This window comes from Cervus elaphus, chromosome 18, assembly GCF_910594005.1.
Source record: "Cervus elaphus chromosome 18, mCerEla1.1, whole genome shotgun sequence".
Classification (NCBI taxonomy): Eukaryota; Metazoa; Chordata; class Mammalia; order Artiodactyla; family Cervidae; genus Cervus; species Cervus elaphus.
Genome location: NC_057832.1, coordinates 111,082,696 through 111,100,016, shown reverse-complemented (window position 1 = coordinate 111,100,016; position 17,321 = coordinate 111,082,696). Strand labels below are relative to the sequence as shown.

At 42.2% G+C, this 17,321-nt stretch overlaps 1 protein-coding gene across 2 annotated transcripts in view; it reads right to left on the bottom strand.

The window, feature by feature from the left end:
* MGAM (maltase-glucoamylase) overlaps positions 1 to 17,321 on the bottom strand; it is a 198,121-nt gene that overhangs the window by 47,038 nt on the left and 133,762 nt on the right. The window contains exons 16-24 of one of the 2 annotated variants that reach the window (XM_043873134.1): positions 14,446 to 14,617; positions 13,557 to 13,673; positions 9,657 to 9,814; positions 9,427 to 9,511; positions 8,457 to 8,513; positions 7,869 to 7,993; positions 6,958 to 7,046; positions 5,218 to 5,267; positions 835 to 1,002 (exon numbers count right to left, since the gene is read on the bottom strand). In XM_043873134.1, the coding sequence (XP_043729069.1) occupies positions 835 to 1,002; positions 5,218 to 5,267; positions 6,958 to 7,046; positions 7,869 to 7,993; positions 8,457 to 8,513; positions 9,427 to 9,511; positions 9,657 to 9,814; positions 13,557 to 13,673; positions 14,446 to 14,617 (1,021 nt within the window). The remainder of the gene's footprint in view (positions 1 to 834; positions 1,003 to 5,217; positions 5,268 to 6,957; positions 7,047 to 7,868; positions 7,994 to 8,456; positions 8,514 to 9,426; positions 9,512 to 9,656; positions 9,815 to 13,556; positions 13,674 to 14,445; positions 14,618 to 17,321) is intronic. The other variant, XM_043873137.1, reaches the window with a different exon arrangement.

The window sequence follows — 17,321 nt, the reverse complement described above, 5'->3', positions numbered from 1 at the left end:
ATCTCACAGCTGGGGCTCAGCAGAGCTAGGATTAGAACCCTATTCTGCCTAACCCTAAAAAGCAAGCTCTTGTCCTTTCCTATATGTGTTGTCAAAGTGGAAGGGGGCAGGGAATTCCCTGGTGGTCCAGTGGTTAGATTCTGCACTCCCAATGCAAGGGCAAGGGTTCGATCCCCGATCAGGGAACTAAGATCGTGCATGCTACACCATGCGGCCAAAAGAAGATTTAAAAAATAAAAATAAAATTAAAAAGAGGGCTGCCCTAAGGAACAGTGAATTTCCCAGTGCTTGAAATATTAACTAATGATTGGGGCTTTTCTTTTTGAATGATTATCACGTAAGGGAAAAACATTCCATAGAATAAAAGCAGATTACTCTTTGTGTTTGATTTTGATTAAATTCTCATTTTCAGCAGTGGTATAAAAATAGTTTAGAACAGGAAGGAAAAAAAGCAACTGTGTCTCAAAGATAAGTCCTTAATGTAAATGAGAGAACACAGGTGTCATTGTTCTCCAGAACTAGGCCAATGTATTGAATCATATTTTCTCTATCACATCTGACATTAGCACATCTACTTTTAAATAGCCCAGAGAAGAACTGCCTTTTTCAAGGGTATCAACTCCTACTGCCTGCTTCAGAGTCCCAACGCAAGCAAAGCTCCAGGGTCCGTATCGAGCACGCACAGATTTCTCCTTCTACATTCTCCCTGTGGTTCCCCAGCAAGCCAGCTGTCTCTGTGCCCACCCAGAGTCAACAGAGCAAGAACGAGCTGGCTGTCAGAAGCTCAGGTGAGGGTTGTTGACAGGGGCACCGCAGCAAGGAACAATATCCCACCTTTGTTGATTCTGTGTAGACAACATTTGAAATGGGGGTGGTAGCATAATTTAGGGAGACAGTAAAATTAGTGGGTTCCTTGTCCATTCCCAAGATTGTGATATCTGTAAATGTGAGTTTGTCGGGGTCCGTATAATTATCATGTATAATCGTTGCCAGTAGACGGTTCTGTGGGGAAAAGAAGTCAGTTTAGAGACCAGGTATATCTCATTCTGATTGTGTCCAAATACCTTTCCATATCTTTCTGAGATCCCAAGAGATCCTTTACCTGTGAGGTTCTAAATGGTGCCGGGTGATCATCCCCAGGGAATTTTTCAAGTGAGACTTGTAACAGTCTTTAAGTAATCTTTTAGTAATATTATGTACTTGTTTTAGTTTACTGGTTCTTTATTGATTCTATTACTCAGAAAATATGTTGCTGACACTATGGAATTCTCAAACAGACAAGATGACACATGTACAAAAAGAGACCCATAGGCATGCGAAGATATACACATTCATACACATACAAAATAATGCCCAAATAATTATTTTTTCTTTTAATGATAATGATGATAGCTAAAATTTATGAATGTTCACTGTGTGCCAGACCTTGTGCTAAGCATTTTACATGTATCATCTCATTCAATTCTCACAGTAAACTATGAGGTTGAGGCTCTAGTGATCCCCGTTCTTCAGATGAGGAGCCTAAAGCCAAGATAATGTAGAAAATCTATTCAGGGAACCACAGTTCAAAAGTGACAAAGCTGAGCTATGACAAAGAACGTAGAACCGATGACTGAAGAAAAAAAGGGACACTTTGATGTTTAAAAAAATTAAGCATCCCACAGATACATGTCCAAATGATTTTTTACAAAAGCAGTGTAATGGAGAAAGGACAGCCTTTTCAACAGATGATGCTGGAGCCATTGGACATCCGTAGGCAAAATGTGAAATTCAACCTAAACCTCATGTCTTATATAAAAATTAACTCAAAATTGGGAGTTCCCTGGTGGTCTAGTGGTTAGGACTTGGCGCTTTCACTGTCATGGCCTGGATTCAGTCCCTAATTGGGGAACTAAAGTCCCGCAAGAACTGCAGTGTGGCCCAAAATTTTCTTTTAAATTTAATCTAAAAAATTAACTCAAAATAGGTAGTAGTAAACTTAAATATAAAGGGTAGAACTATAAACATTTTAGGAAAAAATGGGAAGAAGTATTGAAGAACTACAAAGAGTTCTTATACTAGACACCAAAAACATGATCCATAAATGGAAAAAATGATAAATTAGACCTTTGAAAATTAAAAATTTTTCCTCTGAGAAAGACTGTTAAGAAGATGAAAAGAGCAGCCTACAGACTGAAAGAAAAAAAAAAAATTTACAAACTATGTATCCAAGAAGGGAACTGTCAAAGCCGAACAGAAAACTAAGTTAAACAAGTCAATTAGAAAATGGGCAGAACTGGAACATTTTACCTAAGAGAGTATACAGCTGGCTAATGAAAAGACACATGAAAAGATGGTCAACATCATTAAACTGCCAGAGAAATACAAATTGAAACCACAATGAGCTATCACTGCTGCTGCTGCTAAGTCGCTTCAGTCCTGTTGGACTGTGCAACCTCAGAGGCAGCAGCCCACCAGGCTCCCCTGTCCCTGGGATTCTCCAGGCAAGAACACTGGAGTGGGTTGCCATTTCCTTCTCCAATGCCTAAAAGTGAAAAGTGAAAGTGAAGTTACTCAGTTGTGTCTGACTCTTAGCAACCCCATGGACTGCAGCCTACCAGGTTCCTCCGTCCATGGGATTTTCCAGGCAAGAGTACTGGAGTGGATTGCCATTGCCTTCTCTGGAGCTATCACTACACCTTTATCAAAATGGCTAATTTTTTTTTTTTTTTAGTGTGACAACATCAAATGCTGGTTACAATGCAGAGGAACTGAGTGACATACATTGGTGGTGGAAATGTAAAATAGTACAGCCATTCTGAAAAAGAATTCAGCAGTTTCTTGTAAAACTAAACATATAGTTACATAATACCCAGCAACTGCACTCTTGAGCATTTATCCCAGACAATTGAAAACTTGTGTTCACATAAAAATCTGTTCCTAGCAGCTTTATCTGTAATATCCCATGACTGGATTATTAGTCCCAGATTCCCTTACTTAAGTGCATACTTAAACATATCTTGGAATGCTGCTCAGCAATAAAAATGAACTGACTTTTGACATGGAAAAGCTTGGATGAATTTTGAGGAAATTATGTTGCATTAAAAAAGCCACTCGCCAAGACTTCATGCTGTATGATTATATTTACATAACATTTTTGAAAGGACAAAATTATAGAAATAGAGAGCAAATTTGTGGTTTCCAAGAACTAAGGATGAGGTTGAGGCTTGGGGCAGGTGGAGGCAAGTAGATTGAACAGGAGAGATCCTCCTGGCCATGGAAATATTCTGCATCTTGACAGAGAGAGGGTAACAGGCATGAAGGCTAGGGGTCTCCAAACGGAGGAAATAGGTTGCAAGTGTTAGACTTTTTTCTGTCTCTCTATATATACAAAATTAAAAGGAGATTTCTCTTGAAATTCTGTGTTGCCATGACAACACCTGGTTCCACCTGAACTTGACTTTTTTCAAACCTTGAGCCAACCAATGTGTTTTTCTTATGGAAATGTTTTTCTTAAGCTATGTTAATGAACTATGTATTTACCCTAGACTCTGTCTTTCTTCAAGTTGGTTCCACCTAAGACTCAGAACCAACTTGACAAACCAGTGTGTTTTACTCATGCAAGTGTTCTCTTAAGCTATGTTAATGAGACTATGTATTTGCTTGAAAACCTGACTTTCTTCAAGATTCATGTCAATCATTTTATGGCCCGGGATGACTCACTTTGTGCCAATGTTATCTCAAAATACATGTTGTGGGTGAGGGGCCTGGTGCTACTCTCTTAGTTTTGAGACATTTCCTTTCTCTAATTAGCAGACTGCTCGTAGCTATATAACTCCCTTCTAAAGACTAGCATGATGGGGGGGCGGGGGGGATTGGGCACTCTTTCTGCCCCCTTCTGATATCTATGTCAGAAGCTTCCTCTATCTCTTTTATACTTTAATAAAACTTTAATACACAAAAGCTCTGAGCGATCAAGCCTCATCATTGGCCCTGGATTTGAATTCCTCTCCTCTGGAGGCCAAGAATCCCGACGTCATTCATGGCTCAGCAACAGCCTTTCAATAGTATAGATGTCATTATTCTTGTTGTAAAATTGTACTATAGTCTTATAAGATGTTTCAATTAGGGGAAACTGGGTAGAGTACAAGGGAACTCTGTATTATTTCTTATAACATGGGGCTCTATAATTATGTCAGCATAAAAAGTATCATTTAAAAAGCAATATGGGACTTCCCAGACTTCCCTGGTGGCCCAGACAGTAAAGAATCCACCTGCAATGCAGGAGACCTGGGTTGGATCCCTGAGTTGGGAAGATCCCCTGGAGGAGGGCATGGCAACCCACACCAGTATTCTCGCCTGAAGAATCCCCATGGACAGAGGAGTCTGGTGGGCTACAGTCCATGGGTTCGCAAAGAGTCAGACAGCACTGAGCAACTCAGCACACGGGACTTCCCTGGTGGTGCAGTGATTAAGAATCTGCGTTGCAATGCAAGGGATGTGGGCTTCATTCCTGGTCTGGGAACTAAGATCCCACATGCCATGGAGCAACTAGCCCATGCATGGCAACTAGAGCCAAATTCAGCCAAATAAATAAACATTTAAAAAATAAAAGGCAATATGAATTTAAAAGAAAGAAGAAATAAGGGAGAGAGGGTCCCACACAAGAAAGCTCTGCCCATGCACAAACAGACATCTAAGAAAACCATTTCGGGGTTCTCCCATCCCCTTCCAGCCTTACTGACATTCTTCCTCTTAGTCCCCCTGGGAAGCAGACTCCAGGCAAGTAATGCACTGCATCTCCCAATCTCTCAAAGCCACCACTTAATACCTGTGTCCAAGGCCAAGCTTTAGGGGCTAGAAAGGAAGTTCCTTGATGGAACAACTTCATAAAGGCTCTACATACCTCATCACCCCCCATCCACACCCCACCCACTTGTACCCTCTCAAATAAGGACACATCTTGGAAGCCCAGACTCATCATATAAAACTCAAAAGCAATCTTTTTTTTTTTTTTTTCCAGAAAAACAGACAACTTCTTCACCAAACTCATGCTGATTTTCTATTGGTTTATGTTTCTAACACAGATTAAAATTTTTCATTTTAATGCTAATCCTTTCTGGGACTGTGGCAGTGAAGCACTGCCCACAAAAGCAAGCAACTCCAGAAAACCCAAAACTTAAAAAAGCAGTCACAGAAAAGAGCATGCACTGGGGGTTCCCCCAAAACAGTACTTACAGAGGTGACAGAAAAACTATACAGAATATAATTATTTCCAGTTACAGCATCTGAAAGAGAAAGATGGAGGAGGAACAGTTATTACAGGAAGCAGAACAGTTGGGCATCCTCCTCTCTCCACTGGGAATGCCTCTGCCAACTAGCTCTGCTCAGCCAAGTTCTACCTGTTTTTTTGCAGACTCCACAGAAGTCTCCTGGACCACTCCAACTGCCAGTAACTACTCCCTCCTCTGAACTCCATGGCATAGGTGGAACCATTTTGTTGGCATTTAAAGTGTTTTGGGAAAAAAAATAAAAAAAAAAAAAAATAAAGCGTTTTGGGGCTTCCCTGGTGGCTCAGTAGTAAAGAATCTGCTTGCCAGTGCAGGAGATTCGGGTTCGACCCTTGGTCCTGGATGATCCCACATGCCATGGGGCAGCTAAGCCTGTGCACCACAGCTGCTGAGCCTGGGAGCCACAACTACTGAAGCCCACATACCCTAGAGCCTGCGCTCCATCACAAGAGAAGCCACCGCCATGAGCAGCCCTCGTTCGTCACAAGAGAAAAAGCCCACACAGCCATGACGACCCAGCACAGCCAAAAATAAATAATACAATAAATAAACAAATAATTTAAAAATTTTTTGACTTGCATTTGTAGCTATCTATATGCCCTTCCTCTCTCTGGACCAGGACTTCCTCAAGCGCAATAGCTGTCTTGTGTGCTAAGTCATTTCAGTTGTGTCTGACTCTTTGTGACCCCATGGATCATAGCCCGCCAGGCTCCTCTGTCCATGGGAATACTCTGGGTAAGAATACTGGAGTGGGGTGCCATGCCCTCCTCCAGGGGATCTTCTAGACCCAGGGATCTCACCTGCATCACTTATATCTCCTGCATTTGTAGATCGGATCTTAACCCACTCAGCCACCTGGAAAGTTTAGGCCCTGCACATAGCCCAATAATAAATAGCCAAGAACTATTAATAAATGCTAATTCTATGTAGGACAGATTTTTATATAATGAGACCCGAAGTTTATGTGAGGTACTTATATGTGAAAAAAACACCGCACAAATTAGATACTTGCCTCTCAATAGCAACCAAGGCAATATTTTACATTCTATTAATAACTTATAGCTTCCATTGGAGAAGGAAATGGCAACCCACTCCTGTGTTCTTGCCTGGAGAATCCCAGAGATGGGGGAGCCTGGTGGGCTGCCGTCTACGGGGTCGCACAGGGTCGGACACGACTCAAGTGACTTAGCAGCAGCAGCAGCAGGTGGTGCTAGTGGTAAAAAATCTGCCTGCCAATGCAGGAGACACCAGAGCTGCAGGTTTGATCCCTGGGTCAGGAAGATCCCCTGAAGTAGGAAATGGCAACCTGTGCCAGTATTCTTGCATGGGAAATTCTGTGGACAGGTGAGCTTGGTGGGCTACAGGTCATGGGGTCACAAAGAGTCAGACGAAACTGAGCACATATATACATTAACATAATGTATTATTCTGGTATTAATAATGACATCCGGAGAAAGGAATAAACTAAATCCAATAATATCTTTTGCTTTGGTAGAGTCAATAACACACAAGTTGCTCATTTGAAGTCTATTTTAATGTATGTGTTTGGCTAGTGGAACTTAAAGAATGCATTGATTCTAAACTGTAGAAATAAGCATCAGTGATAACAAAGCTCGTGCATACTGGGCAGTCTGCCAAGATGAACTGCCATTGAGAAGCGCAGAGATGGGACCATAAGGAAGTCTACCTTTAGAGACACCATCATCCCAGTACAGTTCTCCCTTTGCTTCTCGCTTATAGTCCAAGGCAATGATGAGTCCCAGAGAGTTTTTCCGGCTGTAAAAGAGCAATTCTCAGTTTCAGAGAATGAAGAAAAGATAGAATGGCCTTAAGCCAGCCCCCTTCATGCCCCAGGAACAGACCATCTTGGAGACAATCTCAGATATTAAGTAGATACTGATGCTGTCTGAAAACACGGAAGCTGGGTGTGGGTAGACAGCAGAGCCGAGTAGTGAATGAGCTTAAGAAGAACAGTAGATGGAGGCAGTTGCTGCTGAGAACCGCACTTGTGATAATACTAACAATTAGTACTTACTGGATGCTTTCCACGTGGCAAGCACTCTTCTAAGCATCCTATATGCCTTAAACCATTTCTATTATTTCATCTGAGCCTCTTAATAACTCTAAGAAGTTGAAATACCACCATCTCCAGTTTACTAATGATGAGCAGAGACACACAAAGTAAGTTGCCCATGGTAACACTTCTTGTATGTAGCAGAGCTGAGGCTCGAACCCAAATTTTCTGACTCTTGACCTTAAACCTATGTTAATTTTCATCTCTTACCTCCTATTAACTTGCATTGTCTCATGCCTAAGGAAATCTACTTGAGGACACTTTCTGACCAGGGGAATCCTCATGAGTGATTATTTTGACCATCCTTACAATTTGATGCAATTTACAAATGAAAGACAATGGGAATGTAAAGGAACCAAGGCTACATTTATCCCCTGCTAAATGAAGATGCCAGTTCTGGGCTGACCTTGAGAGGAAGTGAGAAAGATGGGTTACTGTAGCTATTTTCCCTTAGTTGATCCACTTGCAGTTCCAATTTTTCTTTCCCATAACACTCTGCCCCCTCAGAAGAGTAAGGAGCTCACCTGGCCTCTGTGGTCGTGTTTGGCTTCTGGGTGGGAAAGATGTAGCCCCCTCGGAGGTGAAGTCCTATCTTGTCACCTGGCAGCAGCATCTCCACAAACTGTTTCCTCCATTCTATGGCTACTTGCTAGCCAACAAAAGGGGAAAAGACCAGATAATACATTGTTTGGGCTACAAGTGACATTGGAATTATCTAGTTCAGTTGCTTCATTTTAAAGAAGAGAAAAACAGAGGACCCCCCCTCCCCACACCTCCCAAAGTGAAGTGACTTGCCCAAGGCACATAGGAAATAGCAGAGCCAAGACTCCAGCCTATCCTATTTCCTTATATTACACCATGCTGTGTGTGATTCCACACTTGGGTTTTAATTCTGTCGATCATCACAACCTAAGGCCCACTACTAGTCCACATAGCTGCAGAATAGCCAGTCAAATCTCCTGAAAATTTCCATAAGCCTACTCTAGTTATTCAAATTATTTCATTGTACCCCAGGAAAGGCCTTCTTCCCAGGAACGCACCCATAAGCAACTAAGTGTAAAACCTTGTTCTATTAGCCTACCCCAAGCGCCCAAGACTACTGCCTCACTCACCGTTTCATAGTCGTACCAGATGGCGTCAGGTATGTATGCTCTTGCGTAGTTCAAACCCTGGGGAAACATAACGGTGAGCAACACTGGCACAACCCTTTACAGTTTACACAACACCCTCACCCATGGTGGTGTGTGCTCACTGCAACACTCTTGAGAGACAGTTGGGATCATACATCCTACACGTAAGATATAGATCCTCAGGAAAACCTGGGCAGATTAACCAAAACAGAGCTGTTCCTAGAAATGAAGACTGTTTTGCTTGGAGACTGCTGAGAAAAGCAGAAAAAGTGTATTCCCTGGGTCCCTTGTTTAATCTGATAGAAGGAGCATGAAGCAGCTAGGCCCTCCGGAGAGCTTTGTAGGAGGACTACTTGTGAGCTAGCAGGACCTACCATGAGATGCTGGGGCTAAAACGTCAGCTCCAAGGGCCTTTGACTTGAGTCCATGGGCCATCTCTCATGTTTATAAACAGATCAGCATAATCCTGACCCCTCTCCTACTCTTCCCTACTCACCCCTGCCCTTGATTCTACTTGGTCCTTCCTACAGGGACTCCAGGGTAACACCCTCCCCTTCCCTAGCACCCCTCTCTCCCTCCACACTCCTCTCCCCACCTCTTCTCTCCCCCCACCCCAACTTTAGGAAACACATTCCCTCTGGTCAACAGCAAGCACAGACAGATGATCAGCCTGAACTCCCAGGTATACAAATCCCCCATCAGTACCAAGGCCACATGCTTAAGGAAACAAGCTTTAAGGTAATTTTGCAAAATGGAGATGGCTTTGCTTGGCAAATTGAGAGTGAGATCAATAGTGACTACTTTTTCTAATTTCCAAATTGTCATGCTCTCTCCCTCCTATTTGTAGTCAGATTTATCTTTAAATACAGACACTCGAGACCCAGCTTATTCCACTGTAGATCCACGAAAACAAGTGGGAGAGTCCACCCCATTGTTCAGATTATAAACACACTTCATATAAAACAGGCGTGATGAGGAGTCCAGGTCCCCAGAGGAACTGAGCGTGCACCTCCCAGGTAGCTGGGTCCTGGTAGAACCTGGAAAACAGAGAAGGCAGGTAAAGCCTGAGTACAGAACAGCCGCACACAGTATGGCAGCAGGGTCCTAACTAACCTTGTTGCTACTAGCAAGGTAAGTGACGTTATGATCTGAAAGGGAGTCTTTGCAGGTCAGGAAGCTTACTCGTGGACAAGGGGCCTTGCTACGGTCTCCCCCAGGGTATGAGCTCGGTAGAAAAGGGTGTAGAGATAGGGCAGCAGGGTGTAGCGGATGTTCAGATAGTATCTGGAGGATTCCAACAGCATAGCGTTGTTTTCACTGAAGGCAGCAGGATCCTGGTCCTAGAAGGAAATGTAAGCAATTACTAAATATTTCCATCAAATCTCTGAAGCTCTCTTGGGATAAGAAGCCTTGTCAAGTGAAAGCGGTCATGTTTCCCAATTCAGAGGATGTCAAAGCATTTCTAGAACTGCAAGGATCTTGGTTCTCCTTCTTCACTTTATAGATGGAAAAATAGTATCAAAGATTACATGACTTCCCCAATGTCAAATTTTAAGCAAGTGGCAGAGTTTAAATTTGATACATCTGCCAGCCTATGATGCATCTGCAGCCTCAGGGTGATCAAGAGGCCCCCAGAAGTGGCGGTGGAGATAAAGGGGCTATAGTGGGCCCTGCTCCCCTAGAGCTGTTGCTCCAATGTATGTTATTTATTAAGGTTTCTGATAATACTTCATTTGGCATATAATGCAATCAAGTTGTGAAAAGTGAAAGTGTAGTTGCTCAGTCTTGTCTGACTCTTTGCGGCCCCACGGACTATAGCCTGCCAGGCTGCTCAGTCCATGGAATTCTCCAGGCAAGAATGCTGGAGTGGATTGCCATTCTCTTTTCCAGGAGATCTTCCCAACCCAGGGATCGAACCCAGGTCCCCCACATTGCAGGTAGATTCTTCACCATCTGAGCCACTCCTACTGTTTGAAACCAATGGCCTTAAGCCACACTGCCTGCCACCGTGATGTGCAATCCTTCTCTCCCTTTCCTTACAGTTTTAGAAATGTGCAATTTTAAAATTTATGTCTGGTTTTGTCTGTAATGCTTTCATCATCAAAATATGTTTTATTTTCTCTATTCCAAAGACAGTGACCTCTATTTGTTCTTCAATGTACAATGTGTAAAAAAAAAAAAAAAAAAAAAATCATGAGTACAGCTTTTAGTAGACAGTGTTGTCTTTTAGTCACTGGGTCAAGTCCAACTCATCGTGATCCCGTGGACTGTAGCCTGCCAGGCTCCTGTCCATGGGATTTCTCAGGCAAGAGCAATGGAGTAGGTTGCCATTTCCTTCTCTAGGGAACTTCCAGACCCAGGGATCGAATCCACATCTCCTGCTGAGCAGGTGAGCTCATTGAGCCACCTGGGAAGCCCCTAGTAGATTTTATCCAAGAACAGACCCCAAAAACCCTTTTAGATGGAAAACCTAATTTGCTTCCCAGAAACAGAAATTTTCCATTAATGATGAGCAGTTGTTATGTTCATTTTCACTATAATTGGAAAGATGTGAAAGATATGTGTGCCATATTTAGATCAGTCATCTTGTATTCTATTTCTGGAATAATTTTAGAGAAAATTGCTTACATTTTTTCTTTTATCCCTAAGATGCCCATTTCACCCCTTCCGCATAGAACTATTCCATGAGACAACTCAATGGCCCCAGTGTGAGACTCATGAAAATCCTGAGGCCAAACACCAAAGAAAATAATACTCCATAGCCTCCGTCAGTTTGGTCTCCAGCAGAGAAAGTCCAGAGCTGCACCATCCATTATGGTGGCTATATGGTACATGAGGCTACTCCACATTTGAGATGTGGTTAGTAAGACCAAGGAATATAACTTTTCATTTTATTTTATTTTAATCCATTTAAATTTAAACCTAAAAATGGAATCAACATAAAATATTTTTTCCATTAAACATTATTATTTTGGTAGGATTACACTTTACTCCAACTATTAAAAAGTTAACATCCTAATTGATACGCATTGTCAAGTGTAAAATGCACACTTAAATTTGAAGGCTTAGTAGAAAACAAAAAGAATATAAAGTAGCTCATTAGTATTATGTGTCAAACCCAGATTGAAATGATAATTTTAGGGATATATTGAGTTATATAAAATATATTAAGAATAATTGACCCCATTTCTTCTCATTTTTAAAAAATTTACACTTAAACTTAGATGTATGGCTCTCATTATTATTCTATTGAATGGCACTAGTTGAGAGGAAAGGAAAAAGGCCCTGGAACCCAAAAACCTAAGTGATCTGAGTGCACTTGTCTGTATTAAGTGTTTCCAGGCCATCTCTTCAGGAAGTGAGCCCACCCTACCTGCTTCCAGCCCCTTGCTTAGAAGTCCAGCAAATAGTTTATCTCTCTCTAGATCACCAATAGCTAGGAAAGCCCAGGGATAAAATACTTGGCTGTGGGTCTTTCCCAGGTTAGAGACATGTCATTGGATAAAATTGAGAACTGAAACTAAAATGACCATTAATAAGTTACTCTAATTAGTCTATTAAGAGCTAAACCACTCAAATGAAACATTTCAGCTGAGGATGAGGTCATTAAAAGAAAGAGCATCCCACCTTACTCATCCCTAGCATCACCAAAGACATCTCCTTAGTGGGGACTTGGAGTAAGTGTCCGTCGACAGAGGAGTGGATAAAGATGTGATGCATATACACAGTGGAATATTACTCAGCCATGAAATAGAGCAAAATGAAATAATGCCATCTGCAGCAACATGGACAGACCTAGGGACTGTCAGGGGGAGTGAAGAGCATCAAAAAGAGAAAGACAAATAGAAGGTATCACTCATATGTAGATTCTAAGCAAATGGTACCAGAGAAAGTATTTACAAAAGAGAAATAGAGTCGCAGACGTAGAAAACAAACTTATGATTATGAGAGGGGAAGGGGTGGGGGCAGGGATAAGCTGGGAGATTGGAACTGACATATACACATCACTGTATATAAAATAGACAACTACTAAGACCTCCTATATAGCACGGGGAACTCTACTCAATACTCTGTAATGACCTATATGGGAAAAGAATCTAGAAAGAGTGGATATGCGAATATGTATAATAGATCCACTTTGCTTTGCACCTGAAACTAACACCACATTGCAAATCAAATGTACTCCACCTTTTTTAAAAAATGGAATATAGGGGGAAAGGAGACACACTACTAGGTGAAATGTCAATTTTACAGTCATTCCGGAAAGCAATCTAGGAACATATAATAAAATTTAATATACTTTAGAAGAGGGGACTTTGAACCTACAGCTATACTTGCCCATCAAAAACAGGGCCTTATATAGAAGAGGCTAAAAGTATGATGAGTCATGAGAAGCAGAGGGGGTGGTCTCATGAACCATTTGTAGAAAGACAGAATGTGTAACGAGGTGAAAACAAAGTTCAAGTCCCTGGCCTGCCCCTCCCTAAATCCTTGCTCCCCAGTCTCCCTTATCTTGGAGGAGTTTCCCTTGTATTAACTGAAGAAAAACCCAGTGGACTCTGTCTCAACTTATATAAGGTAGTTACAGAAGCAAAGGGGCTTCGCTGGTGGCTCAGCGGTAAAGAATCTGCAGGCTAATGTAGGAGATCCTACATGGGTTTGATCCCTGGGTCTGGAAAATCCCCTGGAGAAGGAAATGGCAACCCACCCCAGTATTCTTGCCTGGGAAATCCCATGGACAGAGGAGCCTGGAGGGCTGCAGCCTATGGGGTCACAAGAGAGTCAGACGAGACTTAGAGACAAAACAACAACAAACAACAGAATCAATAGCAGCACCGTGGACACTTTCACAACGCTTCTCACCTTACTGGTGAGTTTCCAGCAACGGAACCATTTAGTTATATACATTCTATTCCCCACTTACTCTAGTCCCCAAACCCTGCTTTTGAAACCTATCACCCAAGGTTTATCTATTCTGTCTCTGCACTTAGGGCCACCCTGTAGGATTTTCTTCAATCTCTCCTTGAGTATAAATAGATCATAAAATTCAAGAAGTCTCCATCATTTCTCTTGGAACCTTACCCTGAACCCAGGCCCATTGTGATTCCTCGACAGTGGATAAAATGCTCCCAGCTGCATCCACCGTCTGCAGAGCTCCTCCGTGACATTCTCTGTATAACCACAGATGTTGGCACCTACCTGGAGGATTAGCACACACACAAGCACAGGGTCAGTGAGAGAGGCGAGAGCATTGACTGTGCACCTATATGATAAGGAAAAATAGCATCTCTTATTTCCATCCTTCCATGTGTAAGGAAGTCCCAGGCTTTCCAGGAAAGCCTCCCGCCAAATGGGAGAAAGAAACAAGTATGCATGGCAAATCTACTGACAAGAAGAAAACTGACTGTCATATTCAGGGCTCTTCCTCAACATCAGCTTTCACTTTCAAGGTCTGGCATTTATGGATGCTCTGCTGATAGGATTTTCTGTGATACTAATATGTGTTACGTTTACCATCCTACCTTCAGAAGACAGCTCACAAGGCACATAAAAATCAGTTTTCCCAGGCTTCCCTGGTGGTCTAGTGGTTAAGAATCTCCCTGCCAATGCAGGGGACACTGGTTTGCTCCCTGGTCCAGGAAGATCCCACATGCTGTGGAGCAATTATGCCTGTGCACCACAAATATTGAGCCAGCACTCTAGAGCCTGAGAGTCACAACTACTGAAGCCTGTGGGCCTAGAGTCTGAACTCTGCAACAAGAAACCACCGCGATGAAAAGCCTGAGCATCGCAACTAGAGAAAGCCCATACACAGCAATGAAGAGGCAGCACAGCCAAAAAAATTTATTTTCCCAATACACATCACAGTGAAATACATGCTCCTTGGTTTTCAGACACCCTCAAAGTCTGGTGATGAGAACAATGTCAAAGGACAAAGAGTGAAAATTCCTTGTTTCAGAATGAAACTCACCATGGGGATGCCGAATAGGTTGAACTCCAGGATACCAGGGATGGACCAACGGAGATCGTCCCATCTGGCTGCATTGTCCCCCAACCAATGAGCAGCAAATTTGCCAGATCCCGCAAAAGTAGAACGTGATAAGATGAAGTGTCTCTTATTGGAGAAGATACTCCCCATGGCCCTGAAAAGGAATACAGTCAAGTGAGCTGGAATGACTAGGACTTACCTACCCCCAGGGCGATAATGGGCTTTCCAATCAAACTCAGAAAAAACACCCAAAGTGTCAGGAATCAGGAAAGCAAACTAGTTTAGCATGTTTAAGAGCTTATTTCTCTCTTCTGGATCAAGTTTCAGGTCTCACATGACAATACAAACTTCTACAGACCAGCCCCGCAACAAGGGATTTCTCTAAGCTCCTATCCTCTTGATTATGTTTTCTCTATCTTGTTGGAACTTGTTGTGCTCTGCCTTTGGGTCAAAACTATTCTGGAACCATGTTTTGGGTTCTTGGCCCTATCTTATCCCTCTAGACATGGTTTCTTCAGTGTTCCTGGCTCCATGCCTTGCTGCCCATCAGTAATCCTGTTCAGCACACCACCAGCTCAGGCTGGAACCCTGTACCCACTGCTGGCCCAAGAAGAGAGTGTGTACACCGGCTGGGCTCCAAGCACCTGGTTCCTCTGAAGCTTCACAACTTATTATTAGCAGTGTCCAATATGAGAAATTTGTAATCTATGCAAAATAATGATTGAAATGAGAAAAACAAATGAACTGACGAGTGAAATGTCAAAGATGATATATGACACTCTTTATAAAGTTAAAAACAACTAAAATATATTTTCCTTGTATTACACATAAAATATTACATATCAAATAAAACTATATAGAAAAGAGAGCAAAGGAATTAGAAACAGAATTCAGAGAGATAATTGCATATAGTTAAAATTATTAATAATATTATTAACTATATATTTTATCCCACCCTGAATCCTGAAGCTATTATCTCTGAATTCTGTTTTTAATTCCTTTGCTGTCTTTTCTATACAGTTTTATTTGATATGTAATATTTTATTACATGTTTTATATGTAATACAAGGAAAATATTTATATTTTTTGTTAGATGTAGGCTATTTTCTTAGCTTCTATTCTGCACCCTTTCTTACGTAGGTACTTTACTAAAAGGCCTCTGCCCTCTTTCTTCATTCACACTAAATAATTCATACCTTCCTTTAGACTCCAAAATTGAACAATAATACAACTACAAGACAATAACACAACTGCTGCTAGCTCTTTGCAGGCCAGTTCTTTTATCTTTCCTTTCAACACATGGTCTGAGAGAAAGCTGCCACCAGGCATCAGGTAATTTCCCATAGACACCAACACAACCACCAGTGCTTCCTTCCTTCACATTCCTGAGGATGTTATGAAGAGTCTATACGTGTAGAAGGACTTACAATGACAAAAGCGGGGGAATTCTGAGTTAGGAGGCTGGTTCATGAAAAAGACATGCTCTATTCTGACAATTCAATGACCAAAAGATGGGAGTAGGTTGGGGGAGAGGACGCACTCCAACTCTCGTCCTTGTCTCTCTTTTGATCTAGATTGGCAGACACTTTGCCCTTATTGCTGTTGGTCAGAGGGATTATTGCCTTCTGCAGTCATCAGTTATGAAAGAAACACCGTCAGCTTTATAGAGTGAAACTCAAACAGGGGTGACATTATCTACAGTCACAGTTTACTTACAGCTGGGCCGTTAAGGTAACACAGAGGAGATAACTGTTTTTTTCCCAGCTCAGAGATAAAGTCTTATTCAGAGATCCTTTCATTCCTCTTTCCCACCATTCAGGTTTGACCTATTTATGGTCGGGTTCTGATCTCTGGGAGAATCTGGTCTTCTGCTTTCAGCCTAGATGGAAGTGAATTTCCTCCTTTGGATGTATCAGTAACCACTTTCCCCAAACTGGACTGCCAGCTAAGATGGAGCCAAATACTCATTAGATCTAAGACTTAGTATGAAAGTCAAAGTGTTAGTCGCTTAGTTGGGTCAAACTCTTTGTGACTCCATGGACTGTAGCCCACCAGGCTCCTCTGTCCATGGAATTCTCCAGGCAAGAATACTGGAGTGGGTAGCCACTCCCTTTTCCAGGGGATCTTCCCAATTCAGGGATCAAACCCGGGTCTCCTGCACTGCAGGCGGATTCTTTACCATCTGAACCACCTGGGAAGCCACAAGACTTAAGTTCTCCTGATGCCCAGATCCCATTTGTTTTTCAGCCATCTCTGCCCCCCACCTGAAGGCTAAGGTATGGTTATTTCCACAGTTCTCTGGAAATTTAGGTCATTCTGCCTGACCTAGGGAAGTTAGAAGGGTGCTTACTCCTTACTCAGTCATAGTTACTTTTTAACTCTCAACCATAGCTAGTAGAATGTTTTAATCAACCCCATCATGATGTTAAAGCACTTTGTCACATGGAGACACTAACAATAATGCAATTTAAAGTCTCTTTCTTTCCTACCACCCTTCCTTACTCTTCTTTTTTGCCCTGACCATTTATCCCCTCTCCATCTTACCTTCCATCCTTAGATTGGTGCATCTAAGTGTACAGATAAAATAGGAAGGGACTATAGGAAACATGGTCTTCCATGGTGGCTCAGACAGTAAATAAAGAATCTGCCTGAAATGCTAAAGACTCAGGTTCAATCCCTGGGTCTAGAAGATCCCCTGGAGGAGGAAATGGCAACCCACTCCAGTATTCTTGCCTGGAGAATCCTTTGGACAGAGGAGCCTGGTGGGCTACAGTCCATGGGGTCACAAAGAGTCGGACAGGACTGAGTGACTAACACTACTGCTGCTATAGAAAACATTGATCCAAGTCTCTCATTTC